Below are 24,765 nucleotides of genomic sequence, written 5' to 3'. Positions count from 1 at the left end.
GAAGCAAAGTTGGTGTATATTTTTTATATTTCATCCTATAATATATGCAATATCTTTCAATTAAGAAAGAAAAGTAGAAGAGAATAAGAGTTATAAAGTAGAGGAAGTGGCAAAAATTTAGAAAAAGAACATGGGGAGGCTCTTTCTTCATTCAATAGAGGTTAGTGAAGAAGGGAACCTATATGAATAATGAATGTAAAAGGAGCTAACTCCAACCTATAAATGATTAGTTAATGAAGCAGATCAAGAATGTTAACTCAAGTAGCCTGTTAATCATCCTCTCTTCTCCCATTCTCCGTTGCATCAAAACTCTCATCTTTGAATACTTCGAGAGTTAAATTACAGTTGTTCATGGTAGAAGGATCAAGAAGGCCATGATTCCAGAGTTTGATCATGAAAAACCTCCAACACCTGCCAAATTTAAGTGAGGTCAACAGCCAAAGATGTTCAAGCATATAAATTGTTTGAGTCCAAGTGATTCAAGAGGAGAATTTTTTTAGCTAAAGAGTGCCGAATTTGAAAACTCGAATCGAAATCGGTTCGTTCAGCGACTCTTCTAATCATGAGTGGGATGAACTGATACTCATACAATGGAAATATTTCTAGTGCATTTTCAAATGATTCAAATTAAAGAGGAAAGAACCCATACGCTACATGTCCATATCAGAAGATATATGGAGAAATAAGTTTAGTCTTGAACTTATAAATCATCTAACACAGCACCTTATCAAACTTCCAAATGGCTGCAAAATCAATAAACTGATAATAGGACCTGTGGTTCCAGGTTTTTCAGGTAAACACAATTTTCAAGCTTTAAACTGACATTAAGGCCAATAAGTTCTCTAATTAAACTTGCTTTCAAATTCCAGCAGGAAAGGGATCAAAAGTTCCCAAAATTACTCTCTGGGTCACTTACCTTGCGAATCCGAGCACAGCTCAATAAATAAGATACTAATTACTATTTTAAAGGTCGATGGTTCAATCCTACCCCTACAATTGTTGACCCACATCCCACGTCCGAATCCAAATAATAAAAACATAAATATTAATAAAGAGCAGCGTCAAAGATTAATTGGAAAGCTTATTTATCTCACTTACATAAAACCTAACTCCTTCTTAATGAAAGCATTGTTCCTGGTTAGGGAAAAAGAAAAAATATTGCTTTGCAGAAAGCTTTGTAAATTAGTTATGAACTTATCTACCAGACTCCTATCACTATAGTGTATTTGTATGCAAAGGAGAAGTTGCAAAATTCTTGTCTTTCAAGGGGTCTGACTCTTTACTCAAAGGCTACAACTTTCCACTCCCACCATAATTTATAGAAGAAAATAAGCACGTTGTCTATAAGATACTAAGATACCTAAAATTGACATAAAAGAGATTTGGACTTGAAGAAAACAACAATCTACTCCTATTCTGATTGGCTTCGCTTTAAAATGGATGGAAAATGAACCACTGGATATTGTAACCTTGTTTCGGGAAGTTGATCATCTAACGAAGTTTGAATTATATGCATACATATACACACTATACACCAAAGATAGTGCATCGGCCAACAAAACAACTAATAATGAGCAAACATTATTATTAGGCTCTCTTTCGGCTTGTTAGAGCCAATAACACAACTAATAATGAAGGAACATTATTATTGTTGCAAGTATACATTAGATGACTCTTTTTCTTATTAATTTTTAGAGAACTGAGAAATGATAACTGGATCTCAATCTAATCTAATCTAAATAATCTAAATATCAATACATCTAAATAAAAATTCCTAGATACTAGATAACTAAATCTGAATAGTCATATGTTAATAATAATCCCAGATATAGGTAACTAAATCTAAATAAATCCACATATAAATTAGGGAGGTCAACTACTTCTAAATAGGACTGGATAGGTTTATGTGCAATATTGATTGCACGACTTCATCGGTAGCTATGAAGGCTCCAAATAAATTTGCAAACGGTAGCTATGAAGGCTCCAAATAAATTGGCACATGGTAGCTATGAAGGCTCCGAATAAATTTGTCAATGGTATTTATGAAGGTTCCAAATAAATTTGTCAACGATAGCTATGAAGGCTTCGAATAAAATTTTCAATTATAGCTATGAAGGCTCTGAATAAATTATTGATATCTTTGTTAGCACATTCGTTAGTTGAAGCCATGAAAGTATACCATCCCCTTGGAGCACTTCAATCGGCATTTCACACCTCTTTCGTGCCCACTCCTCTTGGAGAACCGATTAATTTAAAAAACCTCCATTGCTTACAATAGAAGATAGAAGGATATTTGTGTGTAATTCCATTAAATAAGAGAAATAGTTGACCTCCCTAATTTACCCCTAATTGGATTTATTTTCAATTAGTTACCTAGATATTTATTTATATTTAGTTACATAGTATCTAAACATCATTATTTAAATTTTGGTTATTTAGTATCTTTAGATAAACAGTTAACCTAGTATTTAGATTATCTCTAGACTTGCAACATTACTTAATAGTTTGGCAATCTTTGGGTTTGTTAGGTTTTATATCACTTTTTGGCCTTTAGTTGTTGAGATCGGTTTTGTAGTTACCCTTTACGTCTCATTTTGCTAGACTAAAACCCATTTATGTATTAGTTTTTCTCCTTTCGTATGGGGTTGTTTTTTATACCTTTTTTTTTTTTTTTTTTTTTTTTCATTTTTACTCGATGTAAGTTTAGCACCTTATCCAAAAATAAAGAAACTAATAATCAATAACATCACAACCTATATCAAAATGCAATGCCGCCGGAATCTAAACCAGCCACGGAAATATGCTAAAATTGTGCGAGAACATTACCAAAAGAGAGCCGGAGATGAGACAAGTTCTTTGCCGTGAAGTTTTGAGAATGCTTCACATGCCCAAGGAACGTGACCATCAGCTAGCACCCTGGTACACAGAAAATAATGTGATTTTTTATAATAGGGATTGTGAGACCGCCAGGCAAGTATTATTTAGGGTGCAGCTCAGTTCGGTGCAATGTTAAATTAGAATTAAACATTATAGAGAAAGAAGGTAATGAAAAATAAGAAAATTAAGGTTGGCAAGGAACAACCTTTGCTTTCTAACAAAGGAGTTCCATAGATGCATAAGCCGTTTTTCATCTTTGGTCACATCCACGAAATCATCGAGCATCTGAAAATTAACAGCTCGAGTTAGTATTTTAAGTTTGCACAAATTCCAAAAAAGTGAATTTAACCGGTCCAAACAGAGTAGCACATAGGATTGTAATCACATACCGAACCAAAATATTCAATATTGCTAGTTCGAAAAATCAATTCGGTATGACTAGGATACGTTCATGAAACGATATGATTTAGGGTATGCATACGGAAACGATATGGCTACGAAGTGTTTACCGTATGATATATGTTATGGTACGAAATGTGTGATAAATAGACATGTTTATGATATGATATATTGTGATACGATAAATTAGGTATAGGAAACGATATGGTCACGACCGATCGATGAAAAATTCGTACGAAAAAAAATTCCTTCTAAAAGATTCCCAGCAGGAATAAGTCAAATATTTAGTAGTTCAAAGAAAACCATACCCTTCGGTCTTCAAAATCTGCAATGTCATCATCCACTTCATCCTCACTATCTTTGTCGGATAATACTTTATCTAGTGCCATAGGCTTCCAATATCAAAACAAAAGATAGAGATGAGCAAGCAACAGATTTCAGTCCAGGCAAAAAGGCTGACAATAGCATGGTAGCGTGCTGGGTAAGATGGAAGCAAACTAGATTTAGATGTAGCTAAAATATTCTAGCTACACTTCAAATTTTTAATTAACAGAACAGCAACCTGGAAAGTTCATGTACTGAGCCTATAACTACTTGTCCAAAACTATTTAGAACAAATTAATCCCACGTTGATAATATGCCTAATATAAACATCTTGTATTTGTTTTGACTACTAAATGTTAAAAAATTATACAACCGTAGGACTGAAAACAAAGAAATAAAAATACTAATGATCCAAACTCGGCAATGAGCAGGCACTTTTCACCTTTTACTAACAAGTTGATTGGACTATTTTTCTAAGAGTAAGTTCACTTTCATTTCTTACAGATCTCATCTCTGTAACTTGATCGTTAATTTAAACTGTAACAGTCCAAGCCCACCGCTAGCAGTTACTGTCCTCTTTGAACTTTTTCTTTCGGGCTTTTCCTCAAGGTTTTTAAAACGCATTTGCTAGAGAGAGGTTTCCACGCACTTATAAAGGGTGTTTCGTTCTCCTTCCCACAAACGTGGAATATCACATAAACGGTAAAAGTGCATATTTAAATTTCCAGCCCAGGCCACCGCCACTTCTGCTCAACACAGTACAAAAGCACAGGACCAACCTCCATCTCACCCCACATCAAATGTAATAATTCATTCTTAATTAAGTAAACTTTAATCATTGAAAGACATCAATGTTGTCGGTCATGAACTGGTTGTGACAAAAGAAAAAAGTAAAATGTAAATCAAGATTCATACCTGAACCCTGTGAGAGTGGTAAAACTGCCGTTTCTGCAAAAGCATGCGGCTGAAATAACATAATAAATTGGCTACCCTTATTAACTGGCAGACTCAAAGATGATAAAAATAGAGAGCTCTAGAATTCAAGGATGAACTTGAAGTTTGGATTTCGTTGAAGAGCAAACATGGATATGATATGAAAATGCCAATGCACCATTTTCTAAATATAAAGGCATACACAACAAAGACACATGCAATAACAAAAATATTTTGAGAATTACTTCTACATACATCACATATTTCAATGTTTTCGAATATAATGAATTATATGAGGTAAAGATTTAAAGGTATAGACTTGTATTATCATCTATTCAATTTATGGAAATTTAAATATTTAAAGCCTCGATATAGATGTTTCAATTTTTTTATTTAAAATGATATAAACCAATTTTCTCATTTTCTCTACAAAACATGTTTTCAACATGTCCTTGGAGTCACCAATATGTCTCGTGAGTCCTAAGCATGTCATTTGTGTGTTTAGTATTCAAAAAAGTGATAAAAGAAATCAAACACTCCAATTAAAGCATTCTAAACAAATCCAAAACGAGTAAGTTATCTGAAGTCACTCTACTAGAAATAGTGTATGTGTAAAGACGTCAAAAGCCAAACGACAGGAAATTTATTTGTAATAATCATGACTCTTGCTAAACCAAAGAACTAAGTCATGGTCCCATCCAAAATCTATTCGATTTTTAAACACTGTACTGAAATTCTAATTAATACTTTTTAAAGCACAAGGTGAGCCAAGTAAGGCAATAATAGTTCTTGACATAATCTAAGCTAAATTATAATAATTCTTGATATAATCTACAAGCTAAATTGTAACAATCCAACTAAAATGGAATAGATAAATATTTCCCTCTAATAATATCAAANTTTTTTTTTTTTTTTTTTTTTTCAAGCAACTGCAGGGATCCTAGAATTCTGTCGGTCCCTACTAAGACAATCAAATCCCATCACAGAAAGGTATAAATTAGAGACCCCGAAGTTTTATTTCTTGTCAAAGAAAATACAGGAAGCCTAAGTGAAGTCACCATCCAAAATCAATTACATGGTTAAAGCTCAATACATTTTTTGAAATACGTTATATGACGTGGGGTGGGGTCTTATAACCTCTCAAGGGCAATATAGATGCCTTGGCCCATTGAGCTAGGCTCATGTTGGCAACTTCCAACTGGTTCTAATATATAAGTAACCAGTTAAACAAAAACAGAAAACACAAAAAAAATCAAACTAAAAAGGTAAACAACCAGAACAGAACTAAGCCCTAGACTACTTGTGAATGAAGCTTTGATATCTGAAGAATAAAGCCAGAAAAGATGGTAAACATACTTTTTTGGGTCTCGTTCTACCGTTAACTTCCTTGCTTTGGCTGGATGTAAATGATCACTTCCAGATAGTACTTTATAACATTCAGGACCCGTACAAGATTGACTGATAGCCATTGAGACACCTGGAATATTTGAGCTGGATGCAACATGTTCAATGCACTCCATAGAGGAAGGACATTCAAGACCAATATTTTCTCCTTGTTGTGCATTCTGCAAATAAGCCTCAATGGGGAATGAATGGCTGCCCTCTTTTTCACAGGATACACCATCTAAATACAAACTTAATTTCAGTTAAAGTGCCAAGCAAATTATTGTGATCGTGTAGTTCAATTTCCACAAAATGTAAAGGGAAAGAAGAGAAAATCCATCTACGAAGAAATAAGATAATGAATAGCTTACTACAATTGATATGGCATAAGCTTTTCAAAATTATGATATATAGCATGGAATCAATGAATTTATGCAATTAATTAATATTCATTTTAATTGGATGGACAGTGAACAGTAAAATCCTCAACCCCCTAGTAAAATTTAAGATTTAATCAACTCCCATTTGTAGAATAATATCTGCTGTTAAAACTGACCATGAACTTTTTGTGTAATTTATAATTACATAAATGAAACATGATGGAGTATCCTTCGTATTCTTTCTTTTCTTTTCTTTTCTTTTTTTTAACATCATACGAAACATACTTGCCATCCCTTTTTAACTAAACGAGGGGGAAAATTGTTAAGAATTTTAGAACCACATTTCATGAGGCTTCTATTTCTCCAGCCAAATATTCCTAGATATAAAACACCATGTAACCTCAGGTAAGCACAAATGATCAGCCAAGTTTACGTCCGGATAACATATTGCATAACAGTAGTTGGCCACTTCTGTTAGTAGGACATAAGAAAGAATTATATCATTCCCTTTTCCTCTATCTTAAAGGTAAACTTTAAAGGATTGAAAAAGGAAAAATAAAATTCTTACATTGGATCGGAAAAAAATTACCAGCGTTATGCCCAATAAATCCCTTAGGCATGCCTTCTGTGGAAGGTCTAGCTGAGTCCATCTCCAAGAACTGCACATACTTCCCATTCTGAACAGAGTTCTTCAACTTACGCCTTCGTGGTCTTGTGCTGTATTAGAGTGCCAAATATTTCAATAGAATAAGGAAAAGCACTAAAAAGATGAATTCATACGATGATGTTTAAAAAACATACCACAAGAAGAAAGTTTGAAGTTGTGGGTCCACCCCATCTGCTACAGTCTGCAAAGAAAAACATACTACCAGCCTTCAAGAGGAGGGTTTGGCACGATAATCCAATGAAATTGCTAATTAACTAGCATAAAATGCCATGAAATGAGCTAAAAGATGGAGTGAAGAGACAAAACGAGCAAAAGATGAGAGGAAAGAAAGAACATGACGTAGTTGCCTTGTTATGATAGCAATAAGAAAAGCAAAGTTGCCATAGAGATTTGTCCACAAAATAAGAATTCCAAACTCTTACCTCAGGTCTAAAGACATCAATTTTCACAGAGACATTCACTGCCTGATATTCTTCAGTAACCTACACGTTAAATGTTTCTTCACAAACCGCATAATGGCTCGATAAGCAGCAAACATCTAGACATTGGAGATTACCAACCCAGTATTCGAAGTTGAACATATCATGGGAAGAGCCTAAGTGGTACCGCAAACCCTAAAAGATAAGCACAAAGGATCAATCAAGTATGCCACCAAACAAGCAACAAAATCTTCAAATTATATGACCCAGCTAAAATTATGCTATACAAATACATATTATCAACACAAACAAGTACAACAAAGGAAATATAACAAAATAATAATAATTTGATTAAAAAACTCAGCAACAAACTTCATGAAAAATGTCAAAATGAGCAGTACGAATATAGAATATCTACATTTGTACAACACAATGCCTGGTGGTAAAGCATAATTTCTGTAAATTTTCAGTTAATGAGCTCATTCAGTTAGGTCAGTTTGCAGTTAAAGTTATCGTAAGAACAAAATTATTGGAGAGTTATTCATTAACCACAGTAGTTAGAAACACGAGTACCTAAAACTATGTATGTATAAAGGTAGCTGCTCCTTTTAAATTGAAATGTGACTGAAGGTAATCTATAGAAACGCCCATTAGGATAACAATGTCCAGATATTGTCCACGAATAAATGTAATTTTGAGGATTCGGATTGTACGCAATGGAGTAGAAGTTTCAAGTTTCAGTTCAGATTTATCTTTAATAACGTGTGGTATGTTTCTAGCTTGTAACAGATCTTGACTCTCCTGATGTAGGAAATGATACTTTACACGCCCTTTTGGGACAAGGGAAGGGCTATTATAGCATGCTGCTTTCTGATTATTTGGTGAATGTTTGAACTGAGTGAAATAAAAGAAATTTTAGATGAGAGTTTAAATTCTCAAATAGAACTTTTAAAATTTTAAATGGGTAGTTGAAGGGCCAAAGTAATTGTCCTATAATGCGTAAATCACTGTTTTGAGTAAATTCAAAATCAATTTACCAACATTGTAAGAAGATAAAAAAAAGTAATCTCTATCTTTATCTTGAAAATTATTCTACAAGTAGAAACTATTGAAAGAATGATCTTAATTATATCTATGTAAATTCTAGCCTTAATTTTATCTATATTGTTACCTATATCTGGAGATTTTGTATTGTTCCCTAACATCTAAGTATCTAAGTTTCTTTATTATAAAAGGCACATGTACCTCCCTACAAATTAGGAAGAAACTTGAGTAAGATAATTTACACTTGTAACATGGTATCAAAGTCATTCTATTCAAGAAAGTGTGATTAATCGAGGTAGCCTTCATAGCTACCAATCTTCCACTTTGACCAAATTTATTTGGAGCCTTTGTAGTTACCAATCTTCCACCAAGCTACCGATCTTCCACCAAGCTACCGATCTTCCACCTTGACTAAATTTATTCAGAGTCTTCATAGCTACTGATCTTTCACCTTGACAAAACTTATTTGAAGCCTTCATAGCACATCTTCCACCTTGACCAAATTTATTCAAAGCCTTCATAGCTACCGTTGAAGCCGTGTCTTGACATTTAAGTCGTATGATCACTATTGCACATAATCCTATCTATTCCATAGCTCGAGGGAGAGTGTTGAAGGAATGACTATAATTATATCTATGTAAATCATAACCTTAATTGTATCTACATTGTTACCTAATATCTAAGGTTTCTGTATTGTTACCTCATATCTAGGTAATTATATTGTTACCTAATATATAGGTATTTAGCTAGCCTTTCTTTATCATAAAAGACACATGTACCTCCTTGAAAATTAAGAAGAAACATGAAGAATTTTCCTCATTAAACCCACTTAAAGATTCAAACATGCTACCATTGGGTAGATGTTACTCAAAACCGAAAGCCTTCGCCAATGGCGTCACCCCTTCAGGGCTATCTTTATCTATATCTTATTATATTAAAAGGTGAGGTAGTTGAGAATCATTTTTAGACCTATTTGTCCTCTATAAACTTTTGAATTCCAAACGTATCCCAAATAATGGCAGTTGGCCATTATTTACCTTATTAGTTTTATTAAATTTTTAAAAAACTATTTATGTTATACAATTAAAATGAATCATGTAAATTTTATATGTTGGTGAAATCTAGACCAAATTTTTAAATGAAAAAATTAGTATTAAAAACTTATGTGGCTAAATTTTTTTTAAAAAATTAACTTTTAAAACAAAACATTTGTAATCAAAGGAAGCTTTAGAATTTAAAAACAAGGGTTAAAAATACGGCACCTGCACGTAAAAGGTTTCTAGAATGGTTAAAATATCACCTCAATCACTCCTGGGTTATGGTAACTCAGGAAACCAACATAATTGAGGAACATGAACTACCCCCCCGATTTAGGATATTCTGAGGGATAGGGATACCCAGATATCTAAAGCCATAAGAATAAGATACCGAAAACCCATATTCTTAAACCCTCCCATCTCATGCCGAATGCCCGTATGCAGATGGCATCATTCTTGATACATATATTCCACTATTCCATGGAAAATAAGCGTGCTCAAATGCAAACTCTCAGAGATATCAAGGAATTTATATTATTAAGCTTTCCACCTAAATTTTCGAAACAAGATAGATCCAGGCCATCAACCCAATAAATTCCCTTAGCATTATGATTGAAAGAAGACAATCGTAATAGCATATAAATAAAAGGAAAAAAATTAGATAAAGGCATATTTGCTATGAAAATGATTTCTTTAGAAATTTCCATATGAATTTCAACCCAATAACTTCAAAAAAAAAAACAGAAAATGGTCAAGAAACAAAAACCTTAACTTCACATTTAAGGAATATCATGGAGTCTGAATCCCTACCTTAAAGCTTGCGCATAGCATCAAACAAAATGGACATGAGAAGTCTTCAGTCACTACATGATTAGAGAATTGGGATCAAAACTATACGTTCAAAGAACAAGATAGAGATCTTTACAAAAAAGAAAAGTGTTAGACAGACTTGTAAGTAGATATTAGTGGTTCAAGGTCAAAAACATTGCAATCATCTTGGAATGACAATTAAAATATCATAATGAGTAACATATGATATATCCAATCACGAAACATCCTCACATATGCCCATGGAGAAGAGGAATTTGGGAAAATAGGAGTGACCGAAAAAAATGAAAAGAATAAATACCTCTTCCATCTCTTAATCAAAATATGGGAGTTACATAGATATCAGTACAGCAAATGATTTACAACACATACTTGTACATTTTTGTTAGATTATCTTATATTTAAAAGGAAAACTACAAGTCTTTACAGATAAATATACATATATATATATATACACATACTTCTCCAAGAAGTAATGGAACTTATTGTCTATAGATATTATTAGCTATAATTATTCTTAGTTACAACAGTCAGCATCAATGTGGATGGAACGACCTATAAAACTATAACTAACTACTACTTATTGTATAGCTCAATTGTAGACATCTAATAAATCAATACAACGCACGTAGTAAGCTCTAATTATACAGGTCCTTTTAGTTCCAACAGCCGCATCAAGTTAATGGAAGGATGTATAGTTAACTACCTTCTTTCTTCCTTTTTTCTTTTTTTTTTTTTTTTTTTTTTTTTTTTTTTTTTTTTTTTTTTTTTTTTTTTGGTTCAAAGCTATTACTTATTTTACAACTCAATTGAAGAAATATAATAAATGAATGCTACACACGTAAGCAAAAGGGGAAATTTCAATATAAATGCCCATTTTGGAATAAAAACCTTGATTTTTACAGTAAGCACATATTCTCATGCACGCATGTAAATTACATTAAGCATCACCTTTAAAATTAGTAAAAAATTGTGGAGCTGGCAACTTGCTTTTCTTTGCATACTACTCTGTCCTGACTTAGTATTTTTAATTTCATAAGAAATGGGGAGACGTACATTCCACAAAAGAATCAAAGAATAGTCTAAGGAAAAAGGGTAGAGATAACCCTCCCCATAAAACTAACAAAGGAGAACCTTCCAATGATTAATAATCATCAGAAAGCTGTGGTCATAGAACAAGGATATATTAGAAAATCATGTTTAAAATGGTGTTCTGCTTCAAAAATTAAATAGTTTTTTAATTAAAATAAAAAAAAAAAACAAAAAAAAACTCACTTAATAGAACAATTTTAAAAAATGGTTTTCTGGAAAGGAAAAACAAATAACAAAGATTATTTATTTTAATAAGAAACAAGCATCTTCCAAGTTGAAAAGTTCAGGGGGTCAGGATACTCTCCAATTGGTTTGTATGTAAGAAAAATAGTAACTACAAAAATATTTAGACTTCACAAAACAATATTTTATTGTCTCCATGTATTTTATTTTTCATCTTTTGTTGAATGTACCATTCATATACAATTTTTTTTTAAATTCTTTTTTTAAGTATAATTTGATTTGTGCATTATATTTCATATTTTTAAATTAATGAGGATAAAATAAATAAAGTAAAAAAAATATCTATCCAAAGTTTAAATTTAAACAAAAATAATAAAAAATGGTTTTAACAAATTAGACATAAAAAACACAATTAATAGCAATATAATTGATTATATGCTTGCATAGAACATACAATCAACAGATTTATGGCGACTATTTCAGCACATAAAACCATAAATGAATAAAAAGTTGTCTTTCTAAAGGCATGGCATGTCAATAGGGTTTAAACCTATTGCAAGAAATTAGCTCTATCAAAGGCATTTAAAAGATGAAAAAATTCAATATATCACTACAAAGAAAGGCAGGGAGAGACCTTCAGTTTTTCGTACTATGTTGTTGTAGTCCCTATAGTTGAAAATTACAACTCCAGTGCTCACCCTGTACATAAGGCCAAAAATATCCATCACGCACCCATTGGATTTAAATGAAACCCACATTGAAATACCAGAAAGGATAAGGGCACAAAAGAACAATTTCATTCTCATTTAATTTAGTTGGCAAATAGATCTGCAGCTGTCATTTGTAAGCCTAATGCAAAACATGAGCCAATGGCGTTATTGTGAAACCACTTTGATGTTTCATGAACATGTTGTTCTTACCATTTGATGAAACATAAAAGACCATTCGAGTATACTTTTTAGAAAAAATGTTTAATAGATTAACTACTTAAAACTATTTTCTATTGTTTAAATTCTAAAAACTATTTGGAAAAGTATCTTTGTTCTTATGAGTTTATCTATTTAATCTCTATATTATTGTACAATTATACATATTTAAGTCAGATATGCTTCAAAAAAAAAACAAAAGAAAATGATCATATATGAACAACCAGTTGAACAGAAACACAAAAACAGAAAAATGCTACTTTCATTTAGAAAAGCGCTTTAAGAAAATTTCCGGCAAAATAAGTCTTATTCATCAAATTTTTTTTTTTTTTTCTGGAATAGAAAATTTTTTCTTAACATGACTACCAAACGGAGTCATTTCATATATTTCCTCCGGAGTCAATAACATATCTCCTCCTGAGTAAATAACATAATGAAATATAAAATATGACAAAGTTCATGTTTAATATCCTATACATCGGTAATATAGGCGGACTCAAACTAAAATAAACATCTTTGTCATCAAATTTAGAGGTCTCCTATAGCTAAAGAATAATGGCTAAAAAGTATCGAATCCAGACTAAACTTAAAAAGATGACAGCCATCTGCCAGAGGTTGCTCCTTTTATTTAATATGAAAATGAATAACTGACCTCTTTTTTCGCCTAGCTTGTAGTTTGTAATGCAAACAACGTCGAAGAAAAGAAGGCTGCAACAGAGGAATTAATTTCATCAGAACTTATAAAATTGAGTTAATGTTACAAATGAGTAAGTAAAATTATGTTTTGGAAAAAAATGAACTTTGAAGTACATTGCGAACTAAAGGGCCTCATGATTTAAAGCACGTGAATATTTTACTTACAAAAGCATTCAATTCATTATATTTCTTTGAAAGAAAAAAACATTTTCAATTCATTGCGAATAACTAAAGAAATTTTTGTCCATTAAAAAGCATCAAGGAAGCTGATCCGCAAGAAAATAGAGTATGGAGTAAAAAGCGATTTGACACAAGGAGATGCATCACATTACATTGTTAAGGGAACGAAGATGAAGAATGTTATATAGTTCAACTGGTTTGCAATATATTAGGAGACTATCTTCAGCTGTAGTTGCCTCTTCTAAGGAATGAACGTGGAAGTTATCATGGCACATCTTGAACTTTGCAAGAGATTTGTTAAGAATGATGAAAAAATCTACCAGATCTCTATTACTGTTACAACCGCAATAAACAAGTGTTAAAACATCATATAAACTGAAGTTTCTAAACAGAATTAAATATTGAAATATCAAATCAATACTGATCGCATAGCGGCTGTATCATTATATATATATAACAAATTTCAACGTAAGAATGGAATATTACGATGCCTACAAAAGTAAAAAATAACAACAGAAACCTTCCCGATTAGAACACCTTGGGGTAGCATTCCAAGAAGAAGAAACAAAAACACAATTTGTCCCGAATAACATCCAAAACTTTTTCCTCAGCTACAAAAACTCTTCTATTTCTTTCTTACCACGCCCCCATTAAACAACTCCTTTTATACATCAATTTCATTGAGAGGATGAATGTACAAAAGGGACCACAACCCAAGCCAAAGAATTACCAGAAGACCTTATAATTGGTTACAATGGAAGAAATGCGATAATAACAAGTATATATATATATAAAATTAGGAGGGCTAGACCAACTTAAAGAAAGATGGTCCCAAATTTTCTTTAAAGGTCTTTCATCATCCTAAAAATCCTATGATTTAATGCCAGCCAAAAGCACAGAGGTTGGCTAGAAAGGTGTTACACTAAAGGATTCTATCCATCTTTTTAAACAGGCAGCCAAATAAGAAGAGAGGCGGCTTACTTGGTAAGCCAAGAAAAGCTCCATCACAGTCAAAAAAAAAATAAAAGAATGTCCACCACAAAAGGGGATAGGAGAACGTAAAAACAAGTGAAGTTACTAAACATCTTTGTTAAGCCCTTTTTGCAGAAACTTACCACCTATGGGGGATCGCTTTCTTCCAGATTTCCTCTGAAGAACTAACACCACCAAGGAAAAGGGTTCCTCTGAAGAACTTACCACCTTTGTGGGATTTCATCCTTCCAAACCACCCAAGAAGATACACAATATGGCTATAAGAGTACCACCAAGCTTGGTAACAAGAGATTTCATCAACTACAGGCTCGAATCACCCAAATCAAATTCATAAAAAGCAATTTAAAGCTTTTAAGCAATCATATTTAATTATTTTTTACTTAAAGTAGTTACGTTATGTATATATAATAGATGGATATTTTTCCCTAGAGAGAATGCCAATCCATAAGCAAGGATTCCCTGTCCCTAACCCTATTCCTCAAATCAAGGTGTGTAACAAAGACATGGATTGAAGTCTTTTTTGCAAAGTTTAGGATGGAAATTGATATCCAACCTCATCCTATCCCATTTTTAACACTACCTGAAGCAAGGCGTACTCACTAAAGTGCATGTTATATTTTTGTGATTTTAAATTTTATAAGAAACTAAGTATAGATTTTTTGTTATTGTTCCAAAAATATAAAATATCCATTAAGAGAAATGGGCCATCAACCGAGATTACGAATTCCCATGAAGTTGGTAGGAGACCTCCTATTATGCAAACTTATCAACGGGTAAAATGGGGAAATGAGGGTAAAGATTTTGTGGGAACTGGTTTGGGGTCGTGCATCTGCTGTACGGACTTGGTAGGAGGGGTTTTTTAGGGCTTTTAAGTTGTTGGTTGTGGTGTGAGATTTTGTGGACAATTGTGCCATAGGAGAGAATCCCAGCTCTTTCGAATAGCTGGGGTGTTTGGCTATGTTTCTCTATTTTTGGTTTTTGATTACCAATACAATCAACTACATTAACCCATTATTCATTGAATAACTCTAAATAGAGCAGTGTTGCTTTAAATCCCTAACAATTTGGAAACAAAGCACATTCATCCAGGGAGAACACAAAGGATGGCGCACAAACAGCTCAAGGACAGAGTGGAAGGTACGGAGAAGGATATTGTTGAGATCAAAGTGGCAATACAAGGGATAAAGAAGAACCTAGAATGCTTAACGATGATGAGGTCTAATCTAGCAGTGAAGATGTGTCAAACCACCTTAGTCTGCATGGATAGTGACACAAATACTTGTAGCCACTTATTAGAATGAAGATTACAGTGCAGCTACTGTACACATAGTTTTAGATAGGAGTTTGTTAACATCTTTCACAGAAGGACATCATGGCCTAGTGAGGATGGGGAATGGTAGAACCTCTAACCCCACTGGGATTGGGAATGTCAATCTGAAGACAGAGTGAGTGTGGAGATAATTAAGATGAATCTTATCTTTATTAGCAAGTTAGCTAATGAAGGTTGTAGGTGTGAGTCTGGTAGACGCTAGTGTAAGCACAGTTTAGGTTCCTAAGGAATGGCAGATGGTGACAAAATATCTACATCGTACGAACGTCTATGGAATGCTGTCGTAGATTCAAATAGATGGTGGATGCTTGTTAAAGCTGCAAATGGTAGTGGTAGAGGTATAGTTGAGCCAACAACAAAGATGTAACAGCTCAAGCCGACCGCTAGCAAATATTGTCCGGTTTGGCCTGTTATGTATAGTCGTTCGCCTCACGGTTTTAAAATGTGTCTACTAGGAAGAGGTTTCCACACCCTTATAAGGAATGCTTCGCTCCCCTCTCCAACCAATGTGGGATCTCACAATCCAGCCCCCCTTGGGGGCCCACCGTCCTTGCTGGCACACTGCACGGTGACTGGCTCTAATACCATTTGTAATAGCACAAGCTCACTACTAGCAAATATTGTCCGCTTTGGCCCGTTACATATCACCATCAGCCTCACGGTTTTAAAATGCGTCTACTAGGAAGAGGTTTTCATACGCTTGTAAGGAATGTTTCGTTCCCTTCTTCAACGATGTGAGAACTCACAAAAGACAACTAATTTCGATCAGTCAAATCAAGATCCATCAATTCAAAAGCAATTTAGAAGTTTGAGAGAGAAAGTTGATGATTTTCATGAACCTCAATTGTCAGACGCTAAAATGAATTGATGAAGACGTCTAGGTGAGTGGGGTCATCAAAGTGGAAGGTCAAAGCAGTTGCAAAAGTCAATGGTCAGGTCTTTAGCATGCAATAGGCTTGAATAAAGGAGACAACATTCACGATGTGTATTTTCTTCAAGAATAGTTGTTCGGATAGGAAAAAGATGTTAGGTATTACAACTTAGCTAAAGTGGGAGGACGTGTCTGTCTCTTACATTTGGAAGACAAATCCACATAGCTTGCCCATACCTCGAGGTGAACAATGACCCTCTTATGTCCTTACTTCTATATTATTCAAAGTATTTACCTTTACTTCTATATTATTTCAACTATTTAGACTTCCAATGGTGTATATATGTCCCTATAAAATCTTGAATAAAAAGAAAAAAAGAAATTATTAGAAGATCAATCATTCTAAAAACAAAACTAGGTTCTAAATTTTGTGCCATATTAAACAAACCTTGCATTTCTTGGCCAAATGTTTCTTCCTAATAGCATTTAAAATGTAAAGAAAGAGGGGCAACCGCAATTAGAGTGGAAAATAAGTAATTATCAAAGAAGAATTGCTTCTGTGATCGACCAAAATCTTGGGTCAATCACGTGAAAGAGATGCTTATTGCTAACTAGGTTCACAAGGATCTCTCAATCTTCCAATTCTCTATCAAGAAAGGGTAACTAAAATAAAAGGTGCCAATTGTGAGCTCGTTGACCCCACACGCTCTTAGTTTTAGACTGTTTTGCAAAGATTGAGCAAAAAGTCTATGGAAGTGGTCCTTAAAACTTCATAATCTATTCCATTCATCTATCCAGTGGAAATATTTGGTTCCACCTCCGGTCATGGCCAAAAAAACAAAGATTTTTTTCTCAACTAAGTCTTTCTTCTGAGTTATATGCTACCGAATATTCCTCCTCAATTTTTTGTAAACCAGGATGCAAAGTCCAAAATTTTTGTATCTTGAAAGAAAAAGTTCTGCGATCTAAAGATCCAATTTGTATACAAATTTTGAGAATAATCAAAGATTTATCCTTGCACTCTTCTCCATTTAATGTCCATAAGTGTTGCATCGTATACGAAAAAGATCCCCCCAAGTTTAAGATCCAATTTCTAAAAAGAATGTGAATGGTCAAGAACTATTCTCGCCTTCTGCACCCCTCTGGCATCCAGAAATCTAGCTACCTTATTCCAGGATACTATGTGTCAGTAAGTGGTTGCGCCAAATTCTCTTAAGTTTAATCGCATAAATATCCCTTGATCAATAGGACTTTTGTGCAACTACAAATCTTCAATCAAATTATAAAATAGTTGCATGCTTCTTGTTTATCTTCCACATTTGATTTTTAATCGGACTATAGCTTCATTACAATTACCAACTCAACACCACCTCCTATTGACTATTGCCGTATATGCTTCTCATAATTCTCCCATATCTCAATGGTTAAACAAACTATAGATGTTGATTAATCCATGTATCCAGCTCATCTCTCAATTGTAACTTTACTGAGAGAGAGAATGTGCACTTACCTCTAGCACTTTAATCTTCCCTTCATCCCACAACATTGTAAGCCTAGACTCGCCTTTTGACCAACCAGAACCTCACACTAATTTCACGATTGATCTATATACCTTCATTTACTGTGAGGTCCCATATCAGTTGGGAAGGAGAACAAAGCATTCTTTATAAGAGTGTGGAAACCTCTTCCTAGCAGACGCGTTTTAAAAAACCTTGAAGGGAACCCGAAAGGGAAAGCCCAAAAAGGGCAATATCTGCTAGCGGTGGGCTTGGGTTGTTATAAATGGTATCAGAGCCAGACATCAGGCAATGTGCCAACAAGGAGGCTGAAACCCGAAGGGAGAGTGGACAACAGGCAGTGTGCCAACAAGGACACTGGGCCCCAAAGGGGGTAGACTAAGGGTCCCACATTGATTAGAGAAGGGAACGAGTACCAGTGAGGACACTGAGCCTCACAGGGGGGTAGATTGTGAGATCCCACATCGGTTGGGGAGGAGAACGAGGCATTCTTTATAAGAGTGTGGAAACCTCCCCTAGCAGACACATTTCAAAAATATTGAGGGAAAACCCAAAGAGGACAATATTTACTAACGGTGGGCTTGGACTGTTACATTTATCCATCACAATGCAACACTCGGCCAAAAATTCTATGTCGTTTCTTTTTCACCAATATTTCCTGCTAGACTTTGTCCATTGACTTCCCAACCAAGAACCTTCATATCACAAGAGGATCCTTCATAAATATTCTCACAGCTTTTCTCACGATATATGATAGAAAAATAGATTCTTCAACTCCCTTGCTTCAAGACTCCTTTTGCATAGATGGTGGAATTCTACTTCAATCGAGGATAAGATAATCAATTTCCAAGGCTTTCATGAGGTATTCATCTCCTAAATTACAAAAATAAATAAAAACCCAAAAGTTGCTTCCCTTCAATGATATTCCTCCAATAACTTAATTCATAGGCACTGGTTAATTTAGATCAGGCCTATCGGTCAGCGTTTCAAAGGAATCCAGATCAATACAATGTGTAGAAGATCAGTACTAACAACGTTGACCCAGTTGATCCGCAACTTCTAAAGAAGAAATCAGCGTCTGTGCCAAGCTTATAAAGAGGGATCAAAATCAAAAACAACCCTAAGCCAATGAATGAACCATTTACTGAGCCCCGCAACAAGGAGAAGAACGATCTTAAAGATAACTCCGAAAGTTCTTAATCCTGATTTTAGTAGAAACGTTTACACGAAACACATACCAAAACAAGTAATTATTCAAAACTAGCAAATGTCAACCAGATTTAATCACTTCTACACCGATTGAGACTAGATTATGCCCAACTTCAACATCTCCAATCAAGAGAACGAGACGAAAACTAACACCCACCAAATAAAACTTGTACTCAGAATTCCATAGCAAAACACAAAAGATGAATAAACTTCTATCCCAGTGAGGTTGGAGAGGAACAAATTATGAACAACGACAGGAGAACCAAACAGAGAAAGCGATAAAAGAAGGCTAGCCTATTAACCTTACCAGAAACAATGGAACCGGCGGGCAAACTAGTTGGAAATTCCGAGGAAAAAAGTATGGGTTTCAGAATTGCAGAGTGGTTGAAGAGTAGAAGAAATTGGTTGTTATGTCGAAACCAGAAGGGGAGATTGGAAACGATTCTCCCTCCAAAATTTATGTTCTTCCGGTAGCTGATCGACGACGCGTCGCCAAATAAAAACTTTCAAAATCACTGCAGATAAAACAAAATAAGAATGGTTAAAATAACTTTAAATATGAAATTATAATTATATAATATATTTATTTTACTAATTCACACACTAATTTTAAAATCTTCCTTAAATTTATTAATTTCAAAAAATCAACTTAATTAAATTTGATCGATGAATATAATAACCATTAAATAACTTTATCTCAATTTTTTAATTTAAACAAAGTTTTATCTCTAATGTTGTTGTTTTTTTTTTAATTTAATAAATTTCCTACCAATGTTTTGTTATAGGGTCTACATGATCTGGGTTGGATCGAGTTGGGAATTTTTTTTACACAACCAAAGTTCGGGTTGGTTGGATTGGTAACCCAACCCAACTCGAAACTTTTCATAACCCAACCCAACCCTCTATTTTCCGGTTGAGTTGTTAAATTTTTTTTTTAAGTTTTATTTATCCACCATTTATAACTATTCCAATAAATCTTAATAAAATACAATAAAAAAAATAAATTGTAACCTATTAACATAGTTCAACATTGTCATAAGGCATAAAAAAAACAAATTGTAACCTATTAACATAGTTCAACATTGTCATAAGGCTAGAGAGAACTAAATACTGACATTTGTTGAGAGTTGGTTAAAGTAACAAAAATACAGGATAGATTATGAAATAAAATTGATTAGTTTAAAGGTATTGTATATAACAAAAATAAATAAATGAACAAAAATAAAAAAATATATAAAAATAAATGAACTCGGGCATCTTGGACTGGACTCAGTAAGCAAACCCATTGGAAAGATTCTTAATATATTCTATATATTTTTATTTGGCTTTGATCAACTCGAAGGTTCTGCTCATGAACTCAAAACCGAACCGATTCAGTTCTAGTTCAGAAAAATGAATCCAACCCTACCCGAAATGCTAATCCAATCCAACCTAACCCTTATAGTTTGGGTTGGGTTGGTCCGAGTTGTCGGGTTGAATGTACACCCCTAGTTTGTAACTTATTAAATACCCATGATAATATTTTTTATTATATGATAAAATTATTAATGCATTTATCTATTTTGAATATGGATGAAATTAAAGTATTAAATGTTAATATAACATGAAAAATTATTTTTTTTTTTTTTTTTTTTTTTCAAAATGATTATGATTTAGAAAGAGAAATGAAATTACTCTTTGTATAAAGTTGGATTCTCAAATTGGTCCACCCATTAATTTTATTTCTTGATTTAAGTAAACACCTTTAATAAAAATCAATTTTGTTATTATCATTAAGTTGAATGGGAAAAAGTTTATCGAATAATCTTTTAAATGTCACACAATGATTATATTATTTATTTAGGATTCTATAATGTTCCTATTTCATGTTTTCTTTGTTATTGTTTCCCGTTTTTAACAATCATATTGTTAGGAGTGTTCAAATCTAAGAATTCGACCAACTTAGATTATACATGCAACGTCTCATGTCAAATATTCGAATCAAGACTTAAAATTTAGATTCGGTATTTGATGGTCCCAACATTCATCTGCGACATGGTCACGATACGTACCTACTCCTCACTTATTAAGAATGAAACTATTCCGACAGACCAATATGAGTCATTCTAGCATGTTTTGTATTCACTCACATGCATCTCACGAAAATTCTTAGGAATTGTTCACACTTCTACTTTGCTATTTCTATGACTGAGCCACCGAAAATGAAGGAGAACCATGATAGTCATTCTATTCTCAGGTTCACTCTCATTCTAATATGATCTCGATTCATTCATGTACCTTATCTTTATTCAGGTGTCACGTACTCAAACCATAAAAATTGGGTTCCAACCCATATTTCTATTTCTATCATTTTTTTTTTCTCTCTTTTTCTCCCTCCATTTTCTTTTTTGCTTTTTTCACTAACAAACTCTTAATTATTATTTTCTTCTCTCATTTTTTTAGGTTTCATTTATTTTTATTAAAAAGAAATAAGATATTTGAGGTTTAACATAAATTTTCAATGATATTTTCAGGGTTTTATTTATGGGTGTACATTCAACCCGATAATCCGGACCAATCAAACCCGAACTACAAGGGTTGGGTTGGGTTGGATTAACATTTCGGGTAGGTTTGGGTTCATTTTTCTGAACCCGAACTGAATCGGTTCGGTTTTGGGTTCATGGGCAAAACCTTCGAGTTGATCCAAACCAAATTAAAATATATAAAATATTTTAATAATTTTTTTTAGTGGGTTTGTCAGGGTGGTACTGAGTCCAGAGCATTCATGCCCGAGTTTGACGCTAGCCAAATACATATGTCTGTTTTTATTTTCAATTTCTATATTATTTTATTATTTTTAATTAAACCCTTTAGAAAAACTAACATATAACTAGTTTTATTAATATATTTTATACCTATAATACAAATATTTATTAATTATGATTTAAAGACAATATTTATGATAGATATAGATTTATATCTATGTTTAAGTTATTAAACATTTTAGAATAAACTATGATTTATATTTATATTTAAGATATTAAACACTTTAGAATAAAATAATATATAACTTATGTTTAAATTATTTAGATCAAATATGTACATATAATTTAAAAATATATTCTAAATTATAATATATTTATTATCCATTTATTGTAACATTACATCACAATTTATATACATTTTTTTCTAATAGTTTAAAGTAATAAGTATATTTCAATTAAAATATTTTTATATATTTTTTATTTTTGTTATATACAATATTCTTAAACTAATCATTTTTATTGTTTATTTAATTTTATGATCCATCCTTGTATTTTTGTTATTTTAACCAATTCTAAAAAAATGTCGGTATTTAATTGTCTTTAATTTTATGACAATGTTGAATTATGTTAATATGTTATAATTTTCGCTCGTTATCTTTTATTAAATTTATTATTATTATTATTATTATTATTATTATTATTTGTCAATAATTACAGATTAATTTGTGTTTGTGAACTTTTGAATAATTATAAATTGTGTGTAAATAAAATTTAAAAAAAAAATGACAACTCAACCCTAACCCAATCCGAAAATAGAGGGTTGGGTTAGGTTGGGTTGTGAAAAGTTTCGGGTTGGGTTGGGTTACCAATCCAACCAACACAAACTTTTGGATTGGGTCAAAAAAATCTCCCAACCCGGACCATGTACACCCCTAATTTTTTTGGTATGTTTTTCAAAGAAATAAGCTCGCCAACACTTGAAAAACGACCACCATCGTTGTCGATCGACCATCGAAGGAAAAGAGAATACAAATGTCGGTGAAAACGATGCAACGAAAAATGAGATGATTCAACCAACCTGCTCAATATTTAACCCGAATATGCCCGAGACAAGGTCCATCAAATATTTGACTCAATCCGACCCAACCTCCTAAAGTCTAGCCCGTTTGCATGGTGCATAGGCCCAAGCTTGTTCACGCGTGCACAACTTCAACAAAGCTTGTAGCATCCAACTCAATTTGTATACACCCTTAACTTTGGAGTATCTTTTTCTAGTTGAAGACATGTCTAATTTTGTAAACACTTTTTACTCCTAATGTCGAAATTATGTTTTTGATATTTTAATGTGTTATTTTCTCCGTATCCCAAAATCAAATATTAGTCTAACTACATTAACTTATATAGACCGACATAATTTATAATCGGGTGTAGTCGAACTAAAAAAACCTTTTATACAAGAACTATTAGATTTATGCATTAATTAGACCGAATATGTGTTAAACACTATATCGTTGTAACCCATCATCGTAAATGTACGAAGGCAATGGGTTCAATGCCAATTTACAATTATCATTGCAAACCATCGCCGTATAGTTAGGATGACATTAAGTTTAATGTAGGTTTTTAGTGTTTTTGTACATATATGATGACAGTTTTGATCTCGATTTTGAATTGTCATCATTGAGCAACCATCATTGTCTTGATTATAGATCATCAGAAATTTTGTGTTGTTGTGCATAATTGATGGGACTACATAGTAAGCATAAAAATAAGTTAATCGGAGTAAAATCGAGTCATGAAGCCATCTATCTCTAAAAGCGAGATAAGATATTCAATAATATTGAAACTGTGACCACTAAGTAAAAAAAGGACACATAATGAGTCGAATGGAAGTGATCTTAAATAAATAAATTATAATTAAGAAAAAATAAAAATATTATAATTACTACCTATGCCAAGATACACCTTTCTTTTACAACTCAATATTAAGAATCCAGAAGTTTCGAGTAATTTTATGTTGGGTGAGCTTCTAAGAATTTTTTCGATAAATATGTGACTATGAACAAAACATGTTAAAATAACTCATATTAGTTTGTGGAAATAGTTTTCATCATGACACACGTGAATGTCAGAATCATCTGGTGTTGAATCCTAATTCCATATTTTGATTCCAATCCAAGACATAAGCCATTATAGAAATGAACCAATAACCTAAGTAATAAATCAAGTTTTAGTGTAATAACATTATATATATATATAATTATTATTTTTTTGTCTTCCATCCACAATATTTTTGAATTATTAGAAAACAATTAATATACAATTGAAATAGTTTACACTGTACTTTCTCAAAAATCCGTTGTAGTCTAGTTGGTTAGGATATTCGGCTCTCACCCGAAAGACCCGGGTTCAAATCCCGGCAACGGAAATATTTTCGTTTTCTTTTTGTTTTTAACAAATATTATTTCTTCTTAATATGTTTGGGTTCACTTGATTTTTAAACATCCGTTGTAGTCTAGTTGGTCAGGATATTCAGCTCTCACCTGAAAGACCCGGGTTCAAGTCCCGGCAACGGAAATGTTTTTTTTTTTTTTTTTTNTTTTTTTTTTTTTTTTTTTTTTTTTTTTTTTTTTTTTTTTTTTTTAATGTAAAAGGATCGATAAAAAAAGTAAATAAGTAGAAGAAGAAATAATACACAATAATAATAATAAGATAACATAAAAAAAATAAATT

The 24,765-nt window shown here is 32.8% G+C and overlaps 1 protein-coding gene and 2 non-coding genes across 5 annotated transcripts; 2 read left to right on the top strand and 1 right to left on the bottom strand.

Annotated features, from left to right (window-relative positions):
* Positions 1–73: 73 nt before the first annotated feature.
* Positions 74–19,807, bottom strand: LOC111801089 (polycomb group protein EMBRYONIC FLOWER 2-like). 3 transcript variants are annotated; one of them, XM_023685067.1, is made up of 15 exons: positions 14,484–16,118; positions 13,521–13,701; positions 13,145–13,200; positions 12,201–12,265; positions 10,274–10,326; positions 7,524–7,577; positions 7,386–7,445; positions 7,098–7,144; positions 6,865–7,013; positions 5,890–6,157; positions 4,516–4,564; positions 3,585–3,668; positions 3,083–3,162; positions 2,827–2,916; positions 74–411 (listed from the first exon to the last, which is right to left on the bottom strand). In XM_023685067.1, the coding sequence occupies exons 1-15, from the start codon at positions 14,582–14,584 to the stop codon at positions 270–272; spliced, it is 1,479 nt and encodes a 492-aa protein (XP_023540835.1). In that variant the 5' UTR covers positions 14,585–16,118; the 3' UTR covers positions 74–269. The 3 variants fall into 3 exon arrangements, with proteins under 3 accessions (XP_023540835.1, XP_023540837.1, XP_023540836.1); XM_023685069.1 differs by lacking the exon at positions 14,484–16,118 and adding an exon at positions 19,596–19,807 and having other exon boundaries at positions 77–411; XM_023685068.1 differs by having other exon boundaries at positions 77–411; positions 6,886–7,013; positions 14,484–16,114.
* Positions 19,808–24,387: 4,580 nt separating this feature from the next.
* On the top strand, positions 24,388–24,460 carry TRNAE-CUC. Its single transcript has one exon. It is a non-coding gene; the product is annotated as a tRNA-Glu (tRNA).
* A 76-nt stretch (positions 24,461–24,536) lies between these two features.
* TRNAE-CUC lies at positions 24,537–24,609 on the top strand. Its single transcript has one exon. It is a non-coding gene; the product is annotated as a tRNA-Glu (tRNA).
* The last annotated feature ends 156 nt before the right edge of the window (positions 24,610–24,765 follow it).

This window comes from Cucurbita pepo, chromosome LG08 (genome assembly GCF_002806865.2).
Source record: "Cucurbita pepo subsp. pepo cultivar mu-cu-16 chromosome LG08, ASM280686v2, whole genome shotgun sequence".
Classification (NCBI taxonomy): Eukaryota; Viridiplantae; Streptophyta; class Magnoliopsida; order Cucurbitales; family Cucurbitaceae; genus Cucurbita; species Cucurbita pepo.
The sequence above is the reverse complement of the archived record's forward strand: the minus strand, read 5'-3'. Positions and strand labels throughout refer to the sequence as shown.

What these genes read in the sequence shown, in the direction of transcription:
- LOC111801089 (XM_023685067.1), bottom strand. Translation starts at nt 14,584, where the DNA reads ATGAAATCCCACAAAGGTGGTAAGTTCTTCAGAGGAACCCTTTTCCTT. An exon ending in ATCTTCGTTCCCTTAACAAT is followed by an intron (nt 13,201 to 13,520) that starts GTAATGTGATGC and finishes CCTCTGTTGCAG; the next exon opens with CCTTCTTTTCTTCGACGTTG. An exon ending in CATAGTACGAAAAACTGAAG is followed by an intron (nt 10,327 to 12,200) that starts GTCTCTCCCTGC and finishes CTAATCATGTAG; the next exon opens with TGACTGAAGACTTCTCATGT.